The sequence below is a fragment of the Heptranchias perlo genome, chromosome 4, assembly GCF_035084215.1.
Source record: "Heptranchias perlo isolate sHepPer1 chromosome 4, sHepPer1.hap1, whole genome shotgun sequence".
NCBI classification, from domain to species: Eukaryota; Metazoa; Chordata; class Chondrichthyes; order Hexanchiformes; family Hexanchidae; genus Heptranchias; species Heptranchias perlo.
In genome coordinates, this window is record NC_090328.1 from 56,066,210 (window position 1) to 56,085,049 (window position 18,840).

The window sequence follows — 18,840 nt, forward strand, 5'->3', positions numbered from 1 at the left end:
ACTCATAACAATACAGTTCTAATTCCATATGTTTAGATGTGGTGCAGAAATACTGCTAAGGATTAAGGGTGATGGCTTGATGAAAATTGTAGTGTATACTCTTTTGTCTAATGTTTACATCAACTGCCTTTAATCACTGTTTAATCTTAAGCACCTGTTATGGACTGTTGAAATACCATTTTCTTCCCTCTGCTGAATGATGATAAAGTAATAGTCTGAGAACCTTTTAACAATGTTAAAAAAAAAGCGAAAAGAAAATCCATTTGCATTATGTCAAAATGTGCAATAAGAGCATATGTTATGTTAATTTAGCTTTATAGTCCAATTGAGAAATAATATAAATGAAGAAGAAAACTGATGCTTTGTTAACTGGATCTTATATAACCTAGCCAAAAGCTCTGTCATTATTCATTTGTCTTCATCTGCAAATGATTTGCTTTGTTATCTAAAGTGAACAGTCTAATCAAAATGATGAGTGCATGTTTGTTTCTCTGCTGAACAGTGTAGATAATCCATTCTGCAGAATCTCTCTTGAATTGATAAGGTCATTCATGGTTTTAGGATTGGAACAGGAAACGTTATATTAGTAGCAACCAAGCATCATTAAAGGAAGCTTCCATTGTTGGTTTATTAAGTAGGTTATTTTCTGCACTATGTAGTCTGAGCCTCTGTGGATCTGTACTCTTAACACATTGCACCTCTTTGTTTAAGCACAGTGCTACCAAAATCCATTCAAAATTATATGTAACCAAAGTCTACTTAATGATTCTGCTCCTAGGAATAAAATGTAATTAATTTTTTTCTCTTTCTAAGCTAGATGCAAAACTAAATGGCTTCTAAAACCAAGTAACCCAGTTTATAGTTCTGTCGAGTTAAGGTTTTTACAGAGTAGAAGGAAACTTTTTTTTAAAAATGTATTAAGTGGGGGCCAGAAAGGGTAATTGGGTGATCAAAAGTTTAGTGGGAATGTAGTCGAGGGCACAGGAGGTAGGTCTGAAGGATAAAATAAGCTCGGAAAGCGAGATGGGATGAGACGGGGAGGATTCAAGTCTCAGATGAGGATGGGACTAGAGGGAGGTTTAGCTTAGTGGGCCAGGGGAGGAGAGGAACACAGCAGAAACAGCTGAACGGATGGTCTCTATTTTGGCAACAAAGTATGACCTCCTCGCTCTTAATAGAGGTGAGGGTGGAGTGGACAGGGAGCATGGGTTTAAGGAGGTGGTTGGTGATATCTTTGCAGGATCCAAAAGTAATGAGCTGTTTTGGCAGAGGAGAGCAAGGCCCGGTAGAACTTGATGTGGTCGAGCCAGATCTGTTGATAGACGGCTAAGCTAGTTGTGTACCAAGTATGCTTAAGTTTGTACCCCATGGACTTGATGGAGAGAAGATGGAGGCTGTACTAGGGGAACAACCCCTAGTGGCAGATAGTGAAGGTTTTGCTATGGACAAGGATATCAGAGGTTGAGGTGAAGGAGTGGTTGAGCAAATCAACAGCTGTAGAGTTATCACAGCAAATGAAGAGCCAAAGGCTAAGCAGTTTGGAGCTTGAGACTGCAGTTGTAAGCGACTTCAAGGAGCGTTTTCAGGAATGGATGCAGAAGGTCGTGAGATTGAAGGACAGTAAGGGGAAGGAAATGATCGGAGATAGCCTCATAAGTGATTGCGACATGGAACTGGAGAGGCCACAGGAGTTGACGAGATCAAGGGGATGACTGAAAAAGGAGAGCAGAGTTTATATGGAGGGAAAGATTTAGAGAGGATAAGAGGTCAGTGAATTCATAGAGGAGGGTGCAAGAGGAGATTGAAATCACTCTGGTCGATGAGTCACTCAATGCAAAAACCAAGGAGAGAAATTCCGGGTGGGGCTTAGATGGCAGTAGAAAACGATTTTAAAGGAGAGGCCTGAAAAAGAGCGAAGTCTGAAAGGAGAAGTTGCCAGAGAGTAGGTGAGAAAGCCAATGTGTGACTTGCTGACAAGAGCCACACTGTCACCACAGCAGTTTGGGCAAGGTAAGTGGTAGAAAGTACAGCTTCGGTAGAGGGCCGTGTATCGCCCACCTGTGAGCCACTTTTCAGTCAAAGTCAGGATGTCAGTAAGGCTACCCAATAAGGTCCTCCACCTCTGCCCATCCCTCCAGACCAAGCCCACATTCGTACTATGGGGAGAACAAGACTACTCAGCACATGAATATTTGTGTTTAACACAACTCAGTGCCGCCACTTCATTAAACCACAAAATATGCATGCTTGAATGGTGGAACAAGATTATGCAACCAAGACCAGCAGCCGGACGTTCTGGGAAAGCCTGACAATGAATCCAAAACTATGATTCAAAATTAGGTCTCCTACAGAAGTTGAGGTCAAAATGTTGGCATTGCAGCAATTTGACTATCCCAAAGGAGAAAATGTTAAATATTTGTGCATGAATATTGCTTTTCAAAATAAGAAAACAAACTTTTATATGAAGTTTCTGATCATATTTTGAAATTGTTTCAGATGATGCACATCTTTTGAAATTGGATATTTTTGTTGAGGTTTAATTCATTGCTTTAGAATTTAGTCAGAGCTACTTTCAAATCAAGATTCTCAGTTGTTCAATAGGAAAATCCAAAGAGTACCGTATTGTATGGGATCAAGCTGGTATTCCACATAACTTTCGGCTGTTAGCTTGCAGTCAAAAGAAATACACCTGAATAATTACAACAACAACTTGCATTTATATAGTGCATTTAACGTGGTAAAATGTCCCAAAGTGCTTCACAGGAGCGAAGTCAAACAAAATTTGATGCCGAGCACATCATGAGATGTTAGGACAGGTAAGGTAGGTTTTAAGGAGCGTCTTAAAGGAGGAGAGAGAGGTGGAGAGATTTAGGGAGGGAATTCAAGAGCTTAGGGCCTAGGCAGCTGAAGGCACAGCCACCAATGATGGAGCGATGAAAATCAGGGATGCACAAGAGGCCAGAATTGGAGGAGTGCAGAGATCTTGGAGGGTTGTAGGGCTGGAGGCGGTTACAGAGATAGGATGGGGAGAGGCCATAGAGGGATTTGAAAACAAGGATGAGAATTTTTAAATCAAGACATTGCCGGACCGGGAGCTAATGTACGTCAGCGAGCACAGGGGTGAAGGCTGAATGGGACTTGGTGTGACTTAGGATATGAGCAGTAGAGTTTTGGATGAGCTCAAGTTTATGGAGGGTGCAAGGTGGGAGGCCGTCCAGGAGTGCATTGGAATAGTCGAGTCTAGAGGTAACAAATACATGGATGAGATTAACAAATTACAGTTGTTGGTGTCTCAAGAACATATACTGTGATGAAAGCTTTTGGAGCTATTGTTCCCAGTAGGAATTTACCATTCTACAAATGATTTGTTAGATCTTTGAAAAGACGTTTGATGAAGTGCCACCTAATAGACTTGTTAGCAAAATTGAAACCCATGGGATTAAAGGGGCGTACATACAAAATTGGCTAAGGGACAGAAAGTAGTGGTGAACGGTTGTTTTTCAGACCGGAGGGAAGTGTAAAGTGGTGTCCCCAGGGGTTGGTATTAGAACCACTGCTCTTTGATATATATATTAATGACCTGGACTTGGGTATAGGAGGCACAATTTCAAAGTTTGCAGATGACACAAATCTTGGAAATGTAGTAAACAGTGAGGAGGATAGTAGCAGACTTCAGGAGAATGTAGACAGACCGATGAAATGGGCAGACTCAAGGTAGATGAAATTTAATGCAAAGCAGACATAATAAAATTAGAGCTAGGCCATTCAAGAGCAAAATCAGGAAGCACTTTTTCACACAAAGGGTAGTGGAAATCTGGAAATATCTCCCCCAAAAGGCTGAGGATGTTAAAACAATTGGAGCTTTTTGTTGGGTAGGGCTATCAAAGGATATGGAGCAAAGGTAGTTAAATGGAGTTGAGGTATAGATCAGCCATGATCTAAGTTAATGGCGGAGCAGGCTCGAGGGGCTGAATGGCCTACTCCTGTTCGTAATGTTCCTGGTGACATTTTTAAAATGTGTGAGATGCTACACATTTTGAAATTGTCTATTTTTATTAAGTTTTTTTTCTGTAAATTGCTGTAGAGAAATAATTACAAATCACTCACTTCATTGGAAATAATCAGATCAGGTTTACCAACATCTTGAACTCATTCATTAGTTTACAGGTTACAAGAACCAGCACAAGATCCTAGAGTGGGAATGGGGGATTCACCAAATACCAGAACTAATTTTAATATATGAATTGAGCATTTAAAGTAAGATGTACCTGTTGGTTTGAATTTAAAATAAATAGCTATTAATATACAATTAAACTGAGTTTGCTTTTTAAATAGCTTCATCTGGAACATGGGTTAAAACACCATTCTTCCATTCTTTGCATCTATAGTCTTTGCTGTAGTTTAATAAATACCCTGAATGAAGAGAGTTTTGGCCCTCTTAATCTAGCTCACACTTGTACACGTATCCATAACATCAAACTACTATATTCTTAAATTTGCTATAAGTTGGAAATAATTTGACAGACTTACACAATGAGTCCACAAAATAGAATGTGGGAAGTACAAATATCACAATGGTGCAGCATTTGGTGTCTTGGTGAGGTTTAAAAGTTGAAGTGAATTCTGTTCCAGATTACATAATGATGCTTAATGTTGAACGTAGTGTAGGAAAAAGACATAGTTGCCCAGTACCATTATTGGTCACTCAGCACACAAAAAAATGTTGTAGCCAGTAGCTCTGGTGAAACCATAGAAGTTTACAGCATAGAAGGAGGCTTTCGCCCCTTTGTGTCTATGCCAGCCCTTTACTAGGGCAATCCAACTGATCCCACTGCCCTGCTTTTTCCCCATAGCCCTGTATCTTCCTTGCTTCAAATATTTATCCAGTTTTCTCTTAAAATAATGAAATGGTAACTGCCTCAACCACTGCACGTGGCAAAGCATTCCATGCTCCAATGGCCCTTTAGGTAGAAAATCTCTCCCAACCTGCCCCCATACTCTGTGACAATTTTAAGTTGATGACCCCTCATCACTGACTTCTCACGTAGAATTGCCCTATTCACTCTATCAAAACCCTTCATATTTTTCAAAACCTCTATTAAATCTCTTCTTGACCTTCCCTGCTGCTATGGAAGTAGTCACATTTTCTCCTCATGACTATAGTTTTCCTTCCCTAGCATCACCCTAGTGAATTTATACTGTCCATGGCTTTAATGTCCTTTCTATATTGGGAGACACAAACTGTACACAGTGGCAGAGGACGAGTCAGTGTTTCATTGAGATTTATCATCTCTTCATTGCTCTATTTAGAAAACCTAAATTTCTATTGGCCATTTCATGGCTTTATTTACCTGCACTTGCATTTTCAGGGAGTTATGTATTAGGTCCCTTCGGTCTCTTTGCTCATCCACACTCTTCAGTGTCTTTCCATTAAATGTTTATTGCAATTTCTTGTTTTTTCCTCCCAAAATGAATGCACATTAAGTTTCATCTGCTACCAGTCTGTCTATTCCACTTCCTGTGTCTTCCTGAAATCTTTTACATGCCTCCTTACTGTTTGCCAAAACCCATACTTTTGTGGCGTGAGCAAATTTCAAGGTTGTGCTTCCCATATCCAAGGCCAAATCTCCTACATCGAGAACAAAAGTGGACCCAGCACTAACCCCTGGGATACACCACTTCCAACTCTCATTCAATCCAAGAAGCAACACCACTTACCCTAACTGTTTGTTTTCTGTCTGTCGATCAACTTTCTAGCCATGCCACTACATTTCCTCTTGCACTGTACATCTGAATTTTTCTAACAAATCTCTGAGACACCTTATAGAACACTTTCTAAAAATCCAAATACATTACTTCTACTGCATTCCTTTATCCAATTGCTCGCTTCAAAAAAAAATGCCAAACACAACTTGCCTCTAATAAATCTGTGCTGACTATATGCTTGTTTAGCCTATACATTTTTAAATGCTCACTAATTGTATATTGAAGCCAGAAGCACCTGCCAATTTGTACTTAGCTATAGTAAAAGTAATGCTAATGTTCAAAGGATTCAAATTGGAATTCATTGCTGTACTGGCTTTTTCAGTACTCTGCTTTTATTGAATCAGCTTTGTCAGTTCTGGAATAGATCAGAAGCTGACATATTTTATAATGGTGACTTAATCTTAATGGACAGACTAAATCACAGAGGTCTTGCACTGAGCAGGTGCACCTCATGTTAACCAATTATGAAGCAGCATTGATGGAAACTTTGAAGAAGTTTATAGATTACAGCGTTCCCGGCCTCTTGGCTGAAGGCATTACGATTAGAAGGATGTAAAGTTGGAATGCAAACACTAGTGGAGCAGATTTTACAGTCAGTTACACCCAGTTAATGGGCATAACTGATCGGAAAAATGGTGGAGTATTTATGCAGATTGCAACTCATTTACCATCTCATCCAGTTTTGCAGTCCAAGCACAGAAGCACTTTCCAGTTTGTAGTTAATTATGGTAAAATCAGCCCAACTAACGTCATTTCCATGTCCATGCAAGTTCCTGGCATTTTCACCAGTATAGAACCCACCCATAGAAAATTGCTTCCCAGGACTGCTATGGTATGCTATCTACAGAAGTGCATTTTGTAGCAGAATTTTGAGGCTATTTCTGAACTTTTTTCTTTTTTTTTCTGTTTCCACTTAGTTGATCAGGAAGCTTTGTGCCAAATGTTCAGGCGCTGCATTTTTTGGGTATATCCCAAGATATTGGGATAGTGGGTCTTCCAATGGGAATCTCCCCGATTCTCTTGATTTTAGAGGAAAACTAGGAGGAGCAGTGGAGGGATGCCAGGCAGGTCAGGTTACATCAAAAGCAGACTGTACTCAGCTGCCAAAACCCTTCCACCCATAGTCACAGGCACAGAGGCACCTACTTGGTAATCTTCTAGAACTGCCTACAGAGACTCCAGGTCAGCAGAGCGCCAGATACAGAGCTGTGCCTTCTGCTGCGAGGACACCTACGGATAATATGCATCTGGGGTGGGCACTGCCAGTGACAGTAACTGTCATCTGCGCACTCAGGTGCTTTTCTTAAGCCTCCTCCCAGGCATGCCGCAATGCTGACCCATAGGTATGATGGCCACACTCTACTACCACTTTATTGTGCACCATCTCCATCAGCCATCACATAGAGGGTTCAAGTTTTGCACTGCTCCATCACTCGCCACAGACTCAGTTTCCTACCTCCATAGTTATTTTGCCAACCATTGGGTGATGCCAGGCATTTTTGTCACCCAAGTAGCCTTTGTAAAGGCTGAAATGTATATTAAAATATTAGCAACCTTTATAAAGGCTACAACATTTTTAGCCCTATTTGTAGCCACTTACCCATCACCCTTTGTAAGCAGTCCTTTAAGATTGCTTAGATGCAGTTTTCTGCTATTTTGTCCCACCCTCCAGCAATGCCAGATCCAATGTGGACTGGGCATTCAGCCACACTATATGGATACTAATAATACGCCGTCCCATTTAGAGGCTCAGTCGGAAGGTTATCCCAACTTGTCACTTTCAGAAAAGTGCTGATAATGTTCCTGAAAAGCAAGGAATGATTTAACACTGGAAAATTTCATAGCATTTCAGAAACATTACTTTTTATTTAAGAAGCTTAATACTTCTAATTCTTCCTATCTGTGTTTTAGGGTTCGGGATCACGGGCTGAACAAGATGCTGCTAGTGTGATGAGCTGTAGTAGTTCTTACTCAGTTCCTCGAAGACTGACAAGTCACCTGGGTACCAAGGTAACCGAAGATTCCAGACTACAGGTCGCTACACTGCATTTTTTCTAATACGTCAATTTTAACAATGCTTTGGCTGCTTTACCAATATGTTTTGCTATTTTCATTAACAAATGCATGTTGTACTCCTTACTGTGTCCTTTAGAAAATATTTCCAAAATGATGCGTTATGTAATGGTAATTGGCAACCATTACAGCTGTACTCTACATATGGAGGGAAGAAATAAAAGATCATAGTAAGGATTATATTTGAATCAAACTTAGTGTCAAAAAGAATTCTAGCAGAAATCAACATAACCCAAATTAACTCATCTAGCAATAGAGTCACTGGTTCAATATATATAGGTATCTAAATAACTTTTATATTGTAACCAGCAAAACTACAGAACTATATTTTACACAAAGGGAAGAAAATTGACCTGATTTCTAACAAATGGAATTCTGGCATTAATCTGAATGTTATTAATTCCAGCAATATTTTGTCATGTTGCTTCTAATTCTAATTCCACCTGCAGAAGTAGCATTGCTTGCTTTGCTGTAACTAGTTTCCTGGCTGTTAATACTTGAAGTTGTTTCCTTAAAGTTATGAATTTCTACAGGTCTTTTTAAAAATAGTTGTATACTATTCAGTGATACCTTTGGTCAAGAAATTAGCATAGTACCAGTAAATAGGATTAAATAACTGAACTGTAAATCTAACATTTAGTTAAATCTTTAAATTGATTTACTGTAATGATATTGTGCAGATAATGCTTACCTGTTATGTATGATTCTCAAATTATTGGAATGTGCATTACTTCAAAAGTGAGTAAACTGGAGGGACCCAATAGCATGTTGGCCTCCCACTTAGAGATGTTGAGAATCTTGATTGCAGTTGAAGCTCAATATCGCTCAGTCAGCAAGAACATAGACTAGAGTATTTTGTGGTACTACTCCTCCAAGCAGAAGTAGGACCGTTGAACCCTACCCTTTTGAACCTGCTGCCTATTGTGAATGGCACAGATTGAGGTTTGTGGCTCTAATTGTCAATGCTGACTAAAGGGGACACTTGCTGGTTATGGGGAGTAGAATGGAATTGGCAAACCGAGGGAATGAAATTCCTTGGGGATTCTTCCAGTCTCCTGCCTCAAAGATTCTTTTTCAGGGGAGGGGGATTTCTTCCACCATCCCCCGCCCAGCCACTTACTGCGCACTGTGTGGCTTTTTGGAGTGGGGGAGTCCCAGATGTGGAGCAGAAGCCTGCTTTTTGTGGCCTCACCCATGACCATGTAAACCTTGGTAGGGTTTAGTGGTGGCAGACACGTAGCAGCAGTATATTTCTTTCAAAGTCCAATGCATTATCATATCAAAGTTTACTGGACATTTGAAAAAAAGTTTCATCAGCTTTGAAAAGTAAATAAAAATTTTAGTACAGATGGTACTTTGAAAATGTTTTCACAAGTATACCCTGAACTGGAAATAGAAATTCTGAACATTACCTGTATGTGGAGTTATTCTGGAAACAAAATGGTGTGCAAAATAAGAAAAATTCCAGTTCACCTTAAGTAGTTGGTTCTAAACTTAAATGTTATCCTTGTTAGCTGTTACTGACAAGCAATTTACTGGACAGACCAGAATATCACTACCCAACTTCATGAAATCTATGCTTTTACCCATCCAATATTCTGAAGTCTAGAGAGTCAAAGCAGAGTTAATAAAGCTGTTATAGTTTATAATATTTATTAAATGAACCAGATATAGCTAGTGACAGGAAGTTAATTGATTGATTCTAGTTTGAATGGATTTGGACCTTCTGATACTGTCTAATTACAATATTATTCTAACATTTGAGTGCGAAGGTAGGGCTAAATGTAACACTATTGTCCAAGCAAAGTTGAATCAATAAATATTACCCCATCCCATGTCTGCTTAGCTGGTGGTAAGTAAAGAGAAATGTCTACTACTACAGTAAATTATCAGCCAATGTTTATAGAGATCTTGAAACAGTGAAAATTATATCCTTGGATATACTGTTTGCGAAATTTTCAGCAATTTGGCTTCATGTCACTAATTGTTGAGCCTGTGATGTATACAGAATTTGACCTTTTTGGTTCGCTTGGGCTATAGGTGGAAATGGTATACTCGCTGCTGTCGATGCTTGGCACACACGACAAGGATGACATGTCTCGAACTTTGCTAGCAATGTCTAGTTCTCAGGACAGCTGTATAGCTATGCGTCAGTCTGGTTGTCTTCCGCTGCTCATACAGCTTTTGCACGGCAATGATAAAGACTCTGTGCTGCTAGGCAATTCCCGTGGCAGTAAGGAGGCCCGTGCACGGGCTAGTGCTGCACTACACAATATCATCCATTCACAGCCGGATGACAAGAGAGGAAGACGGGAGACCCGCGTTCTCCACCTGCTGGAACAGATACGTGCTTACTGCGAGACATGCTGGGAATGGCAGGAAGCCCATGAACGAGGCGTGGATCAGGATAAAAATCCAAGTATGACATTTTCTGTGCAGTATTCTATATGAATTAGTTTTCTTGCATTTTTCTATTAAAAGGAACGGCCTTTATGAAAAATGACATGTAGGGAAGTTCTGTTTTTTAAACTGTTCTTCATTATAATGCAATGTACATGGCAGCCACTTTTATTTATTAAAATGAGATTAGTAATTGTGTTTAGGGTAGTTTTCTGTTTAGCATCACAGCTTGAAGACTTTTGCAGGTACATTGAAATCTATCATCCTTTCAGTTTTTCTTCAATTCATTTATGGGATGTGGGCAGCGCTGGCAAGGTCTGCATTTATTGCCCATCCCTAATTGCCCTTGAGAAGGTGGTGGTGAGCCGCTGCCTTGAACTGAATGGCTTGCTAGGCCATTTCAGATGGCACTTAAGAATCAACCACATTGCTGTGGACCTGGAGTCACATATGGACCAGACCAGGTAAGGATGGCAGGTTTCCTTCCCTAAAGGGCATCAGTGAACCAGATGGGTTTTTACAACAATCCGGTAGTTTCGTGGGCACCCTTACTGATACTAGCTATTTATTCTAGATTTTATTTAATTAACTGAATTTAAGTTCCCCAGTTGCCATGGTGGGATTTGAACTCATGTCTCCGGATTATTAATCTGGGCCTCCGGATTACTAGTCCAGTAGCATAACCACTATGCTACCATCTCAGTTGCATCTAGGCTGCTGACATTAGCATGGGGAAAAACATTAAATGCTTTTCCTATAACCAGATGCCATGTCTATTTTCTCCTGTAGGTATAAAAAAATTGACCTAGTATTTGACAGATTTTGACAGAAATACTAACAATATTATGTCTGCACCATGTTCTAACCCCCCTTCCCCAATGTACCAATTCTAGCTATCAGCAAGCACCAGGCATCCACGAGTGCTGCTCTGTGACTGCCTGTTGAAAAGATACATTAGCGTGCTGTGAACTGACTTGCCCTTTTTTGTTCCTTGTGGGAAGATGGCTGTCACAGTGATCAAAAGGAGCTTTAAACTTTGTAATTTGGGATATAATGACAAACTTACATTCTATGGCACCGTGTGTTTGTATATTAATATACTGGTAGGGCACCCTGTGCAAAAGGTCTGTCTTTGAAGTCTAGACAAAAATGTTTTCCTGTCGTTGACTGTCCCTCCTATCTTTAAATATAACCTACCCACCTCTCCCCGACTTCCATCTAGGATGCAGTACTGGCCATAATGAAGATGTCATCCAAAATGCCAAATTGAAGCTCCAAACGACTCTAATATTAAAATATGAAAGTCAGGTTTAACAATACCCTCCACAGAAATGTATGGCTTGAAGATACCAGATGGCCCTATTTGTCCAAACTAAACTACTGCCTTTTAATGCACTTACATACAAGTATCCTTCTGATTCCATGAAGACCATAAGAGATAATTCCAACCTTTTCCATTCCTCAGTTTTTTATTTAAGTTACCATGGACAGTCACAAGCAGATCTCCTTCTATTGATGCAGACATCTGATCAGCAGACTTCAAACCTCTTCGCCCAGGCGAGAGACATTTCAGCCCCTAAGGCCTGCTCGTGTTATTCTTACAATGAACATAAGCCTACAAATGTCAAAACTCTCACTTGATGGCCCAGTATGGTTATTGGGGTTTTTTGTCAGATTGGTGGGATTGTTACAAAGTGCAGACAATCAGAATCTTTCACTTCAAAGATCCCTACCCAAAGTTTAGGCACAGTGCTATTAGTTCACAAGTGTTAGTACTCTTTTATCTCCTCTTCCTAAAAGACAATTGTAAACAATTTTACAACACCAAGTTATAGTCCAGTAATTTTATTTTAAATTCACAAGCTTTCGGAGGCTTCCTCCTTCGTCAGGTGAACGATGTGAAAACTTCCTCCTTCACCTGACGAAGGAGGAAGCCTCCGAAAGCTTGTGAATTTAAAATAAAATTGCTGGACTATAACTTGGTGTTGTAAAATTGTTTACAATTGTCAACCCCAGTCCATCACCGGCATCTCCACATCCTAAAAGACAGTATTTATTAAAGATCTTTTACAAGCTTTTAAAGATAGTTCCTCCTGATCAAGATAGCCTGCATTTTTCTTCTTTATTTGTTTAAATCACCAGTGAGAAGGTGAGAACTCTCTTTTAAAGAATGTATATTGTTTAAGCTGCTCAATATGCCATCTGCAGCAAAGAGGAAGCCAGACCGACTTTTACATCTTTGTGCTCTGAAATCAACCAGAAATAGCCTTGGATTCAAGGTGGCTGCTCCTGGTGGCCATTTGCATCTTCAACAGTGCATTGTGTAAATGTACTATTTCTTTCAGTGTAATTTATTATTAGCAGTTTGCTAAGCATTAGTGACTTGCTTGATTCATATATGTGTTTATACAATGAAAGCTGTAATTTATTTTCTGCATTGTATAGTTACCACTTCAGAGTTTCAGAGCATTATTTATCATATATGTTCATCTAATCAGTACAATACTTTTTGGAATGATACACTGTTACTGCACAGAAAGAGGCCATTTTGGCCCATTTTATTACCTGAGATCCTCATAAGCAGCTAAATGAATTCTAGTATTTAACTTCCTTGAACTATTGATATACTAGCAATGCTGGTTTAAAAAAAATAAAATGCTGGATATGCCGGCCTGAGTTTTACACTTCTGCGCTCACCAGCCATGATTTCCTGCCGATTAAGGTGAATGGGCCGGTCTGCACAGAAGTGGAAAATACTGGCCGCAATATCAATATAACTTTAGAAATTTAAATTGGTCTCTGCACAGCTCTACGTTGCATCAAGCAAAAGGTTTGTTTGAACTGCGCTAATCTTATTGTTCAGTAACAGGTAATGTAATTTTTCTTGCTTTTGTTCTAAAATGGTGCAGTACCTAAGATCAGTTTTTGTTTGCTAATGTTATTTTAATTGACTTCAATGATTTCTAGAGTTTCTGTTTGGAAAGTTGGGAAGTTATACTATAATATTGAAATAGTGAAAATAAAATATAGAAATTTGAATTGCCTCCTGTTCAAGGTTTATGTATGCATTATGTTGCTATAGTGCCATCTCCAGTGGAACACCAGATCTGTCCTGCAGTGTGTGTACTTATGAAGCTTTCGTTTGATGAGGAACACAGGCATGCAATGAATGAACTAGGTAAGCTATGCCATTCTTGTCATCTAGATTGGAGAGTGTACTTTCCATATTCTGTACTTCTTGATGTATTCAAAAACTGTTTCCATCAGAACAAATGTATTAATTTAGTGGCCCTTGGAGGGAAAAATTGGAATGTCTTAGAAATTGCATCCTACGGTTGGACTCCAAATCAGAGCTCCATAGATTTGATTTCTAATTTTAATTTGGAATATTTGTGGTAGAGTGCTATATTGACTGAGGGGGAGGGGGAAGCAAGGGACTGGCAGAATTGAGTCCTGTTCCACAAAAATGTACCTTAAGTTAATGTAAGCAAATGACAGGAATGATGGTGAAAATTGTGACCTCTGCCATCCACACTTCCAAGCTACAGCTCAAGAAGGATTGTGAAAGATAAGTAGGAGGAGGCAAAACCTAAAAGTAACAAATAAATATTGTGATTTGTGACCTTGTGTCAGCTGTTGATGCTATAAAAAAGTTGTAGCTTAGCTTGTTTTACTGCACATTTTTATCTTCTAAGAAAGTGACGTTCAGTTTTTCAAGTTGATTATCTGAACTTTTTTTTAAATCCACTGTTTCTAGATTGAAGCTTGCTTAGGGTCATGACCTTGCCCATAGAACACTTTATGCTATTAAGTTACACTAGAAAAACCCTGTAAGAAAACCTTCTAAAATTACTAATTAGGACCTCCTTTGCCTGATGCTAAAAGGGGAAAAAATCAATAAGCTTTTAGATGTGTGATGTGAGAGCAGTTCATTCCTAAGTGCACAACAGTCACAGAGGCCATTCGAGATTTGATTGTCTCCACAATTTGGAATCTTGGTTCCTAGTCCCTCGGCATACGTATACATCTGATATTAGCATGTTGACGTACTCCTGTTTATGTGCACTTGCACACATCAAAGTAAAAACATGCATTTAACAGGAAAGTGAAATTCAAACTAGGACTCTTACTATTCTGGAATACATACAGACATTCATACAAAAAGAAGGGTAGGATAAGACCGTCAGGCCCTTCTGTGAGATTCCTCTCAGACTCCCTAAGTTGATCAGGTAAAACTGTAGAAGACTGCGGTTTCCAGAAATCCTTACGATTGCAACTTTGCAACTTCACAACTTGCTTTCTTTAATTAGAAATGGACTCCTGTCAAGAACCACTCAAGTTCCCTTTTAAAGGACAGCGGTGAATCCATACCCACCATATGTTCAGGTCCTATGTTCCAAAGGCCAATGACTCTCTGAAAATAAATACTTCCTGGCTTCTAATTTATATTAGACCTGAGGACGTCCCAAAGCGCTTCACAGCCAATGAAGTACTTTTGAAGTCACTGTTGTAATGTAGGAAATCTAACTCTTTGCCTATATATTGTGTATGCATCTCCTCTAGTCCTACCATCCCTATCCGTCTCATAATCTATTCAACCCGTCCCATTCAGATCCACTCCTATTAATCATAACCCTCTGCCTATGCGATCTTTTCTCCAAAGAACCCTAATGTATGGAGCCTATTCTCTTAACTAAGAGCCCTTAAGCTAGGTATAATTTGGGTTGTGCTCCTCAGCTCCTCCTCCAGAGCATCAATATCTTTTATCACGTCCGGGGACCAAAACTAGCTGCAGTACTCCAAATGTAGATATAGCAAAGCCTCATATCGTCTAAATGACGATGGTTTGACCATCGTTGTCGATAATGACAGCCTATGATTCATCGCCAGTTAATACAAATGGCATTTCCCTATGCCATGTGTACCAATGGCTCCCTTCCAGAACTGGTGGTCAGTTCCAACAGGAACATTAAAGTCATCCATGATAATGAGCTTGTCCTTTCTAGGAACCGGTGAGATGACATGCTCTAAATCTTCATAGAATTAATTTTTGGTTTCACTGGAGTTTGTCCTGGTTGATGCATAGGAACTAATAATGGCGGCATACCTCTTACGAGACAGTGAAATTCTCATAGTTATCAGACGGTCACTGAGTCCTCTAGGAAGACCTTCAAGCTTAGATAGCATGTTGGATTTCACAGCAAAGCCAACCCCAGCTTCTCTAGGTTCCTCTATGGAGCGCACTCTGCACCAACCTCTTTCAGCTGACCGTCTTCAGCCAAATGGATTTCGCTGAGAGCAGCTATTTCGATATTATACTGTTAATTCCCTACCATTCAGCGTACTTCTCCCTTCTGGTCTACTTTTTGACTCACTGTCCTTACATTCCAAGCTGCTATATTTGGGTGTTAAGTTCTCCAATTATGTGGGATTCCTGTCAGATGCAGTAAACTGACCAGGAGTTAGTGAAGCAGGCATCTTTTCTAGCCCCTTCCTCATACTATGGAGGTGAGCCGTCTGTGTGCAGGTTTGCGACTATGGCTTCCAGTGAAGCCGCACCTGCTGCTTCGCCACTAGCCCATCGTTACAGGACTGAGAAGTGGTATGGTGTAGTAGGTAAATTCCATTCACACCTTTATGCATACACAATATTTTGCCATGCAATTGCAATGGACATTCAGTTATCTATGACATTGTGGGGACTTGAAACATCTTTCCAGCACTGCAAAGTATATGTTTGTATGTGTTGCAACATGTACATTTGGTGTAATTATGCACAAAATCTGCCCAACAATGGCTGAAGTGCTGCAATCACAGTTCATTAGACTACCCCAAGGAGAAGATGCCCCAGATTGTATCCTACAGAAAACTGTTTTCCCAAACACCTGCTTGCAATAAATTAAACCAATATACCAGTGCCTGCACCACAGCAGGATGTCTTGAATTTCTACTGTCATGATGATTGGTATTGAATGATTTTGCAGGCAGTTACTGACCAAAATTACTAGGACATATATTTTTTGGTTGTACAAAAAAGGCTCACAGTGCATGTTATGCTAAACAAATTCTCAATTATATACAGTGAGAAGTGGAACATTGTTGCTCCTATTGTGGATATGAATGGCTGAAACTGCCAATTTATTGACTGAGCTTATCCACTATGTACCTGCTATGTATCCACGAACATACGAATTAAGAGCAGTAGGCGGCCATTCGGCCCCTCGAGCCTGTTCTGCCATTTGATAAGATCATGGCTGATCTGATTGTGACCTCAACCCTACTTTCCTGTCTACCTACAATAACCTTTGACTCCCTTGTTAATCAGGAATCTATCTAACTCAGCCTTAAAAATAGTCAATGACCCTGCCTCCACCGCTCTCTGGGGAAGGGAGTTCCACAGACTCACGACCCTGTGAGAGAAAAAATTTCTCACCGTTTCCGTCTTAAATGGGAGACCCCTTATTTTTAAACTGTGACCCCTAGTTCTAGTCTCTCCCACGAGGGGAAACATCCCCTCAGGATCTTATATGTTTCAATAATTCTTCTAAACTCCAATGTATACAAGCCCAATTTGTCCAACCTTTCTTCATAAGATAACCCCCTCATCCCAGGAATCAGTCGAGTGAACCTTCTCTGAACCGCCTCCAAAGCAATTGTGTCCTTTCTTAAATAAGGAGACCAAAACTGCACACAGTATTCCAGATGTGGTCTCACCAATGCCCTGGTACAACTGTAGCAAAACATATCCACTTTTATATTCCATTCCCCTTGCAATAAATGACAACATTCCATTTGCCTTCCTAATCACTTGCTGTACCTGCATACTATGCTGTACCTGCATACATGTAATTCATGTACTAGGACACCCAGAGCCCTCTGTACCTCAGAGTTCTGCAATCTCTCATAGGAACATAAGAACAGGAGTAGGCCATTCAGCCCCTCGTGCCTGCTCTGCCATTTGATAAGATCATGGCTGATCTGTGATCTAACTCCATATACCTGCCTTTGGCCCATATCCCTTAATACCTTTGGTTGCCAAAAAGCTATCTATCTCAGATTTAAATTTAGCAATTGAGCTAGTATCAATTGCCATTTGCAGAAGAGAGTTCCAAACTTCTACCACCCTTTGTGCGTAGAAATGTTTTCTAATCTCACTCCTGAAAGGTCTGGCTTTAATTTTTAGACTGTGTCCCCTACTCCTAGAATCTCCAACCAGTGGAAATAGTTTCTCTCTATCCATCTTATCTGTTCCCCTTAATATCTTAAAAACTTCGATCAGATCACCCCTTAACCTTCGAAACTCTGGAGAATACCACCCCAATTTGTGTAATCTCTCCTCGTAACTTAACCCTTGAAGTCCGGGTATCATTCTAGTAAACCTACGCTGCCTAGTAAACCTACGCTGCACTCCCTCCAAGGCCAATATGTCCTTCCGAAGTTGCGGTGCCCAGAACTGCTCACAGTACTCCAGTTGCGGCCTAACCAGGGTTTTGTACAGCTGCAGCATAACTTCTGCCCCCTTGTACTCTATTCCTCTGGATATAAAGGCCAACACTCCATTAGCCTTATTGATTATTTTCTGCACCTGTTCATGACACTTCAATGATCTATGTACCTGTACCCCTAAGTCCCTTTGGACATCCACTGTTTTTAAACTTTTTACCATTTAGAAAGTACCCTGTTCTATCCTTTTTTGATCCAAAGTGGATGACTTCACATTTGTCTACATTGAATTCCATTTGCCACAGTTTTGCCCATTCACCTAATCCAGCAATATTGCTTTGTAATTTTATGTTTTCATCTACACTGCTTACAATGCCACCGATCTTTGTGTCATCGGCAAACTTAGATATGAGACTTTCTATGCCTTCATCTAAGACGTTAATAAATATTGTGAATAATTAAGGCCCCAAGACACATCCCTGCGGGACTCCGCTAGTCACATCCTGCCAATGTGTATACTTAACCATTATCCCTACTCTCTGTCGCCTTTCGCTCAGCTAACTTCCTAACCAAGTCCGTACTTTTCCCTTGATTCCATGGGCTTCCATCTTAGCTAACAGTCTCTTATGTGGGACCTTATCAAATGCCTTCTGGAAGTCCATATAAATAACATCCATTGACATTCCCCTGTCCACTACTTTAGTCACCTCTTCAAAAAATTCAGCCAGGTTTGGCAGGCACGACCTACCTTTCACAAATCCATGCTGGCGCTCTCTATTTAACTGAAAATTCTCGAGGTGTTCAGTCACCCTATCCTTAATTATAGACTCCAGCATTTTCCCCATAACAGATGTTAGGCTAACTGGTCTATAATTCCCCGGTTTCCCTCTCTCTCCTTTTTTAAAATGCAGAGTGACTTGCAATTTTCCAATCTAGAGGGACAGTTCCTGAATCTAGAGAACTTTGAAAGATTATAGTTAGGGCATCTGCAATGTGCTCACCTACTTCCTTTAAAACCCTGGGATGGAAACCATCTGGTGCTGGGGATTTGTCACTCTTTAGTGCTATTGATACTAGCTGAATTGCTATATTTAAATCTGAGATAGATAGCTTATTGGCAATCAAAGGTATTAAGGGATATGGGCCAAAGGCGGGTAT

General features: G+C 40.1%; 1 protein-coding gene across 7 annotated transcripts in view; it reads left to right on the forward strand.

Annotated features, from left to right (window-relative positions):
• apc (APC regulator of WNT signaling pathway) overlaps window positions 1–18,840 on the forward strand; it is a 264,075-nt gene that overhangs the window by 218,438 nt on the left and 26,797 nt on the right. For all 7 annotated transcript variants that reach the window (XM_067982952.1, XM_067982956.1, XM_067982957.1 and 4 more), the window contains 3 exons: window positions 7,678–7,776; window positions 9,880–10,258; window positions 13,322–13,417. In XM_067982952.1, coding sequence (XP_067839053.1) covers window positions 7,678–7,776; window positions 9,880–10,258; window positions 13,322–13,417 — 574 coding nt within the window. The remainder of the gene's footprint in view (window positions 1–7,677; window positions 7,777–9,879; window positions 10,259–13,321; window positions 13,418–18,840) is intronic.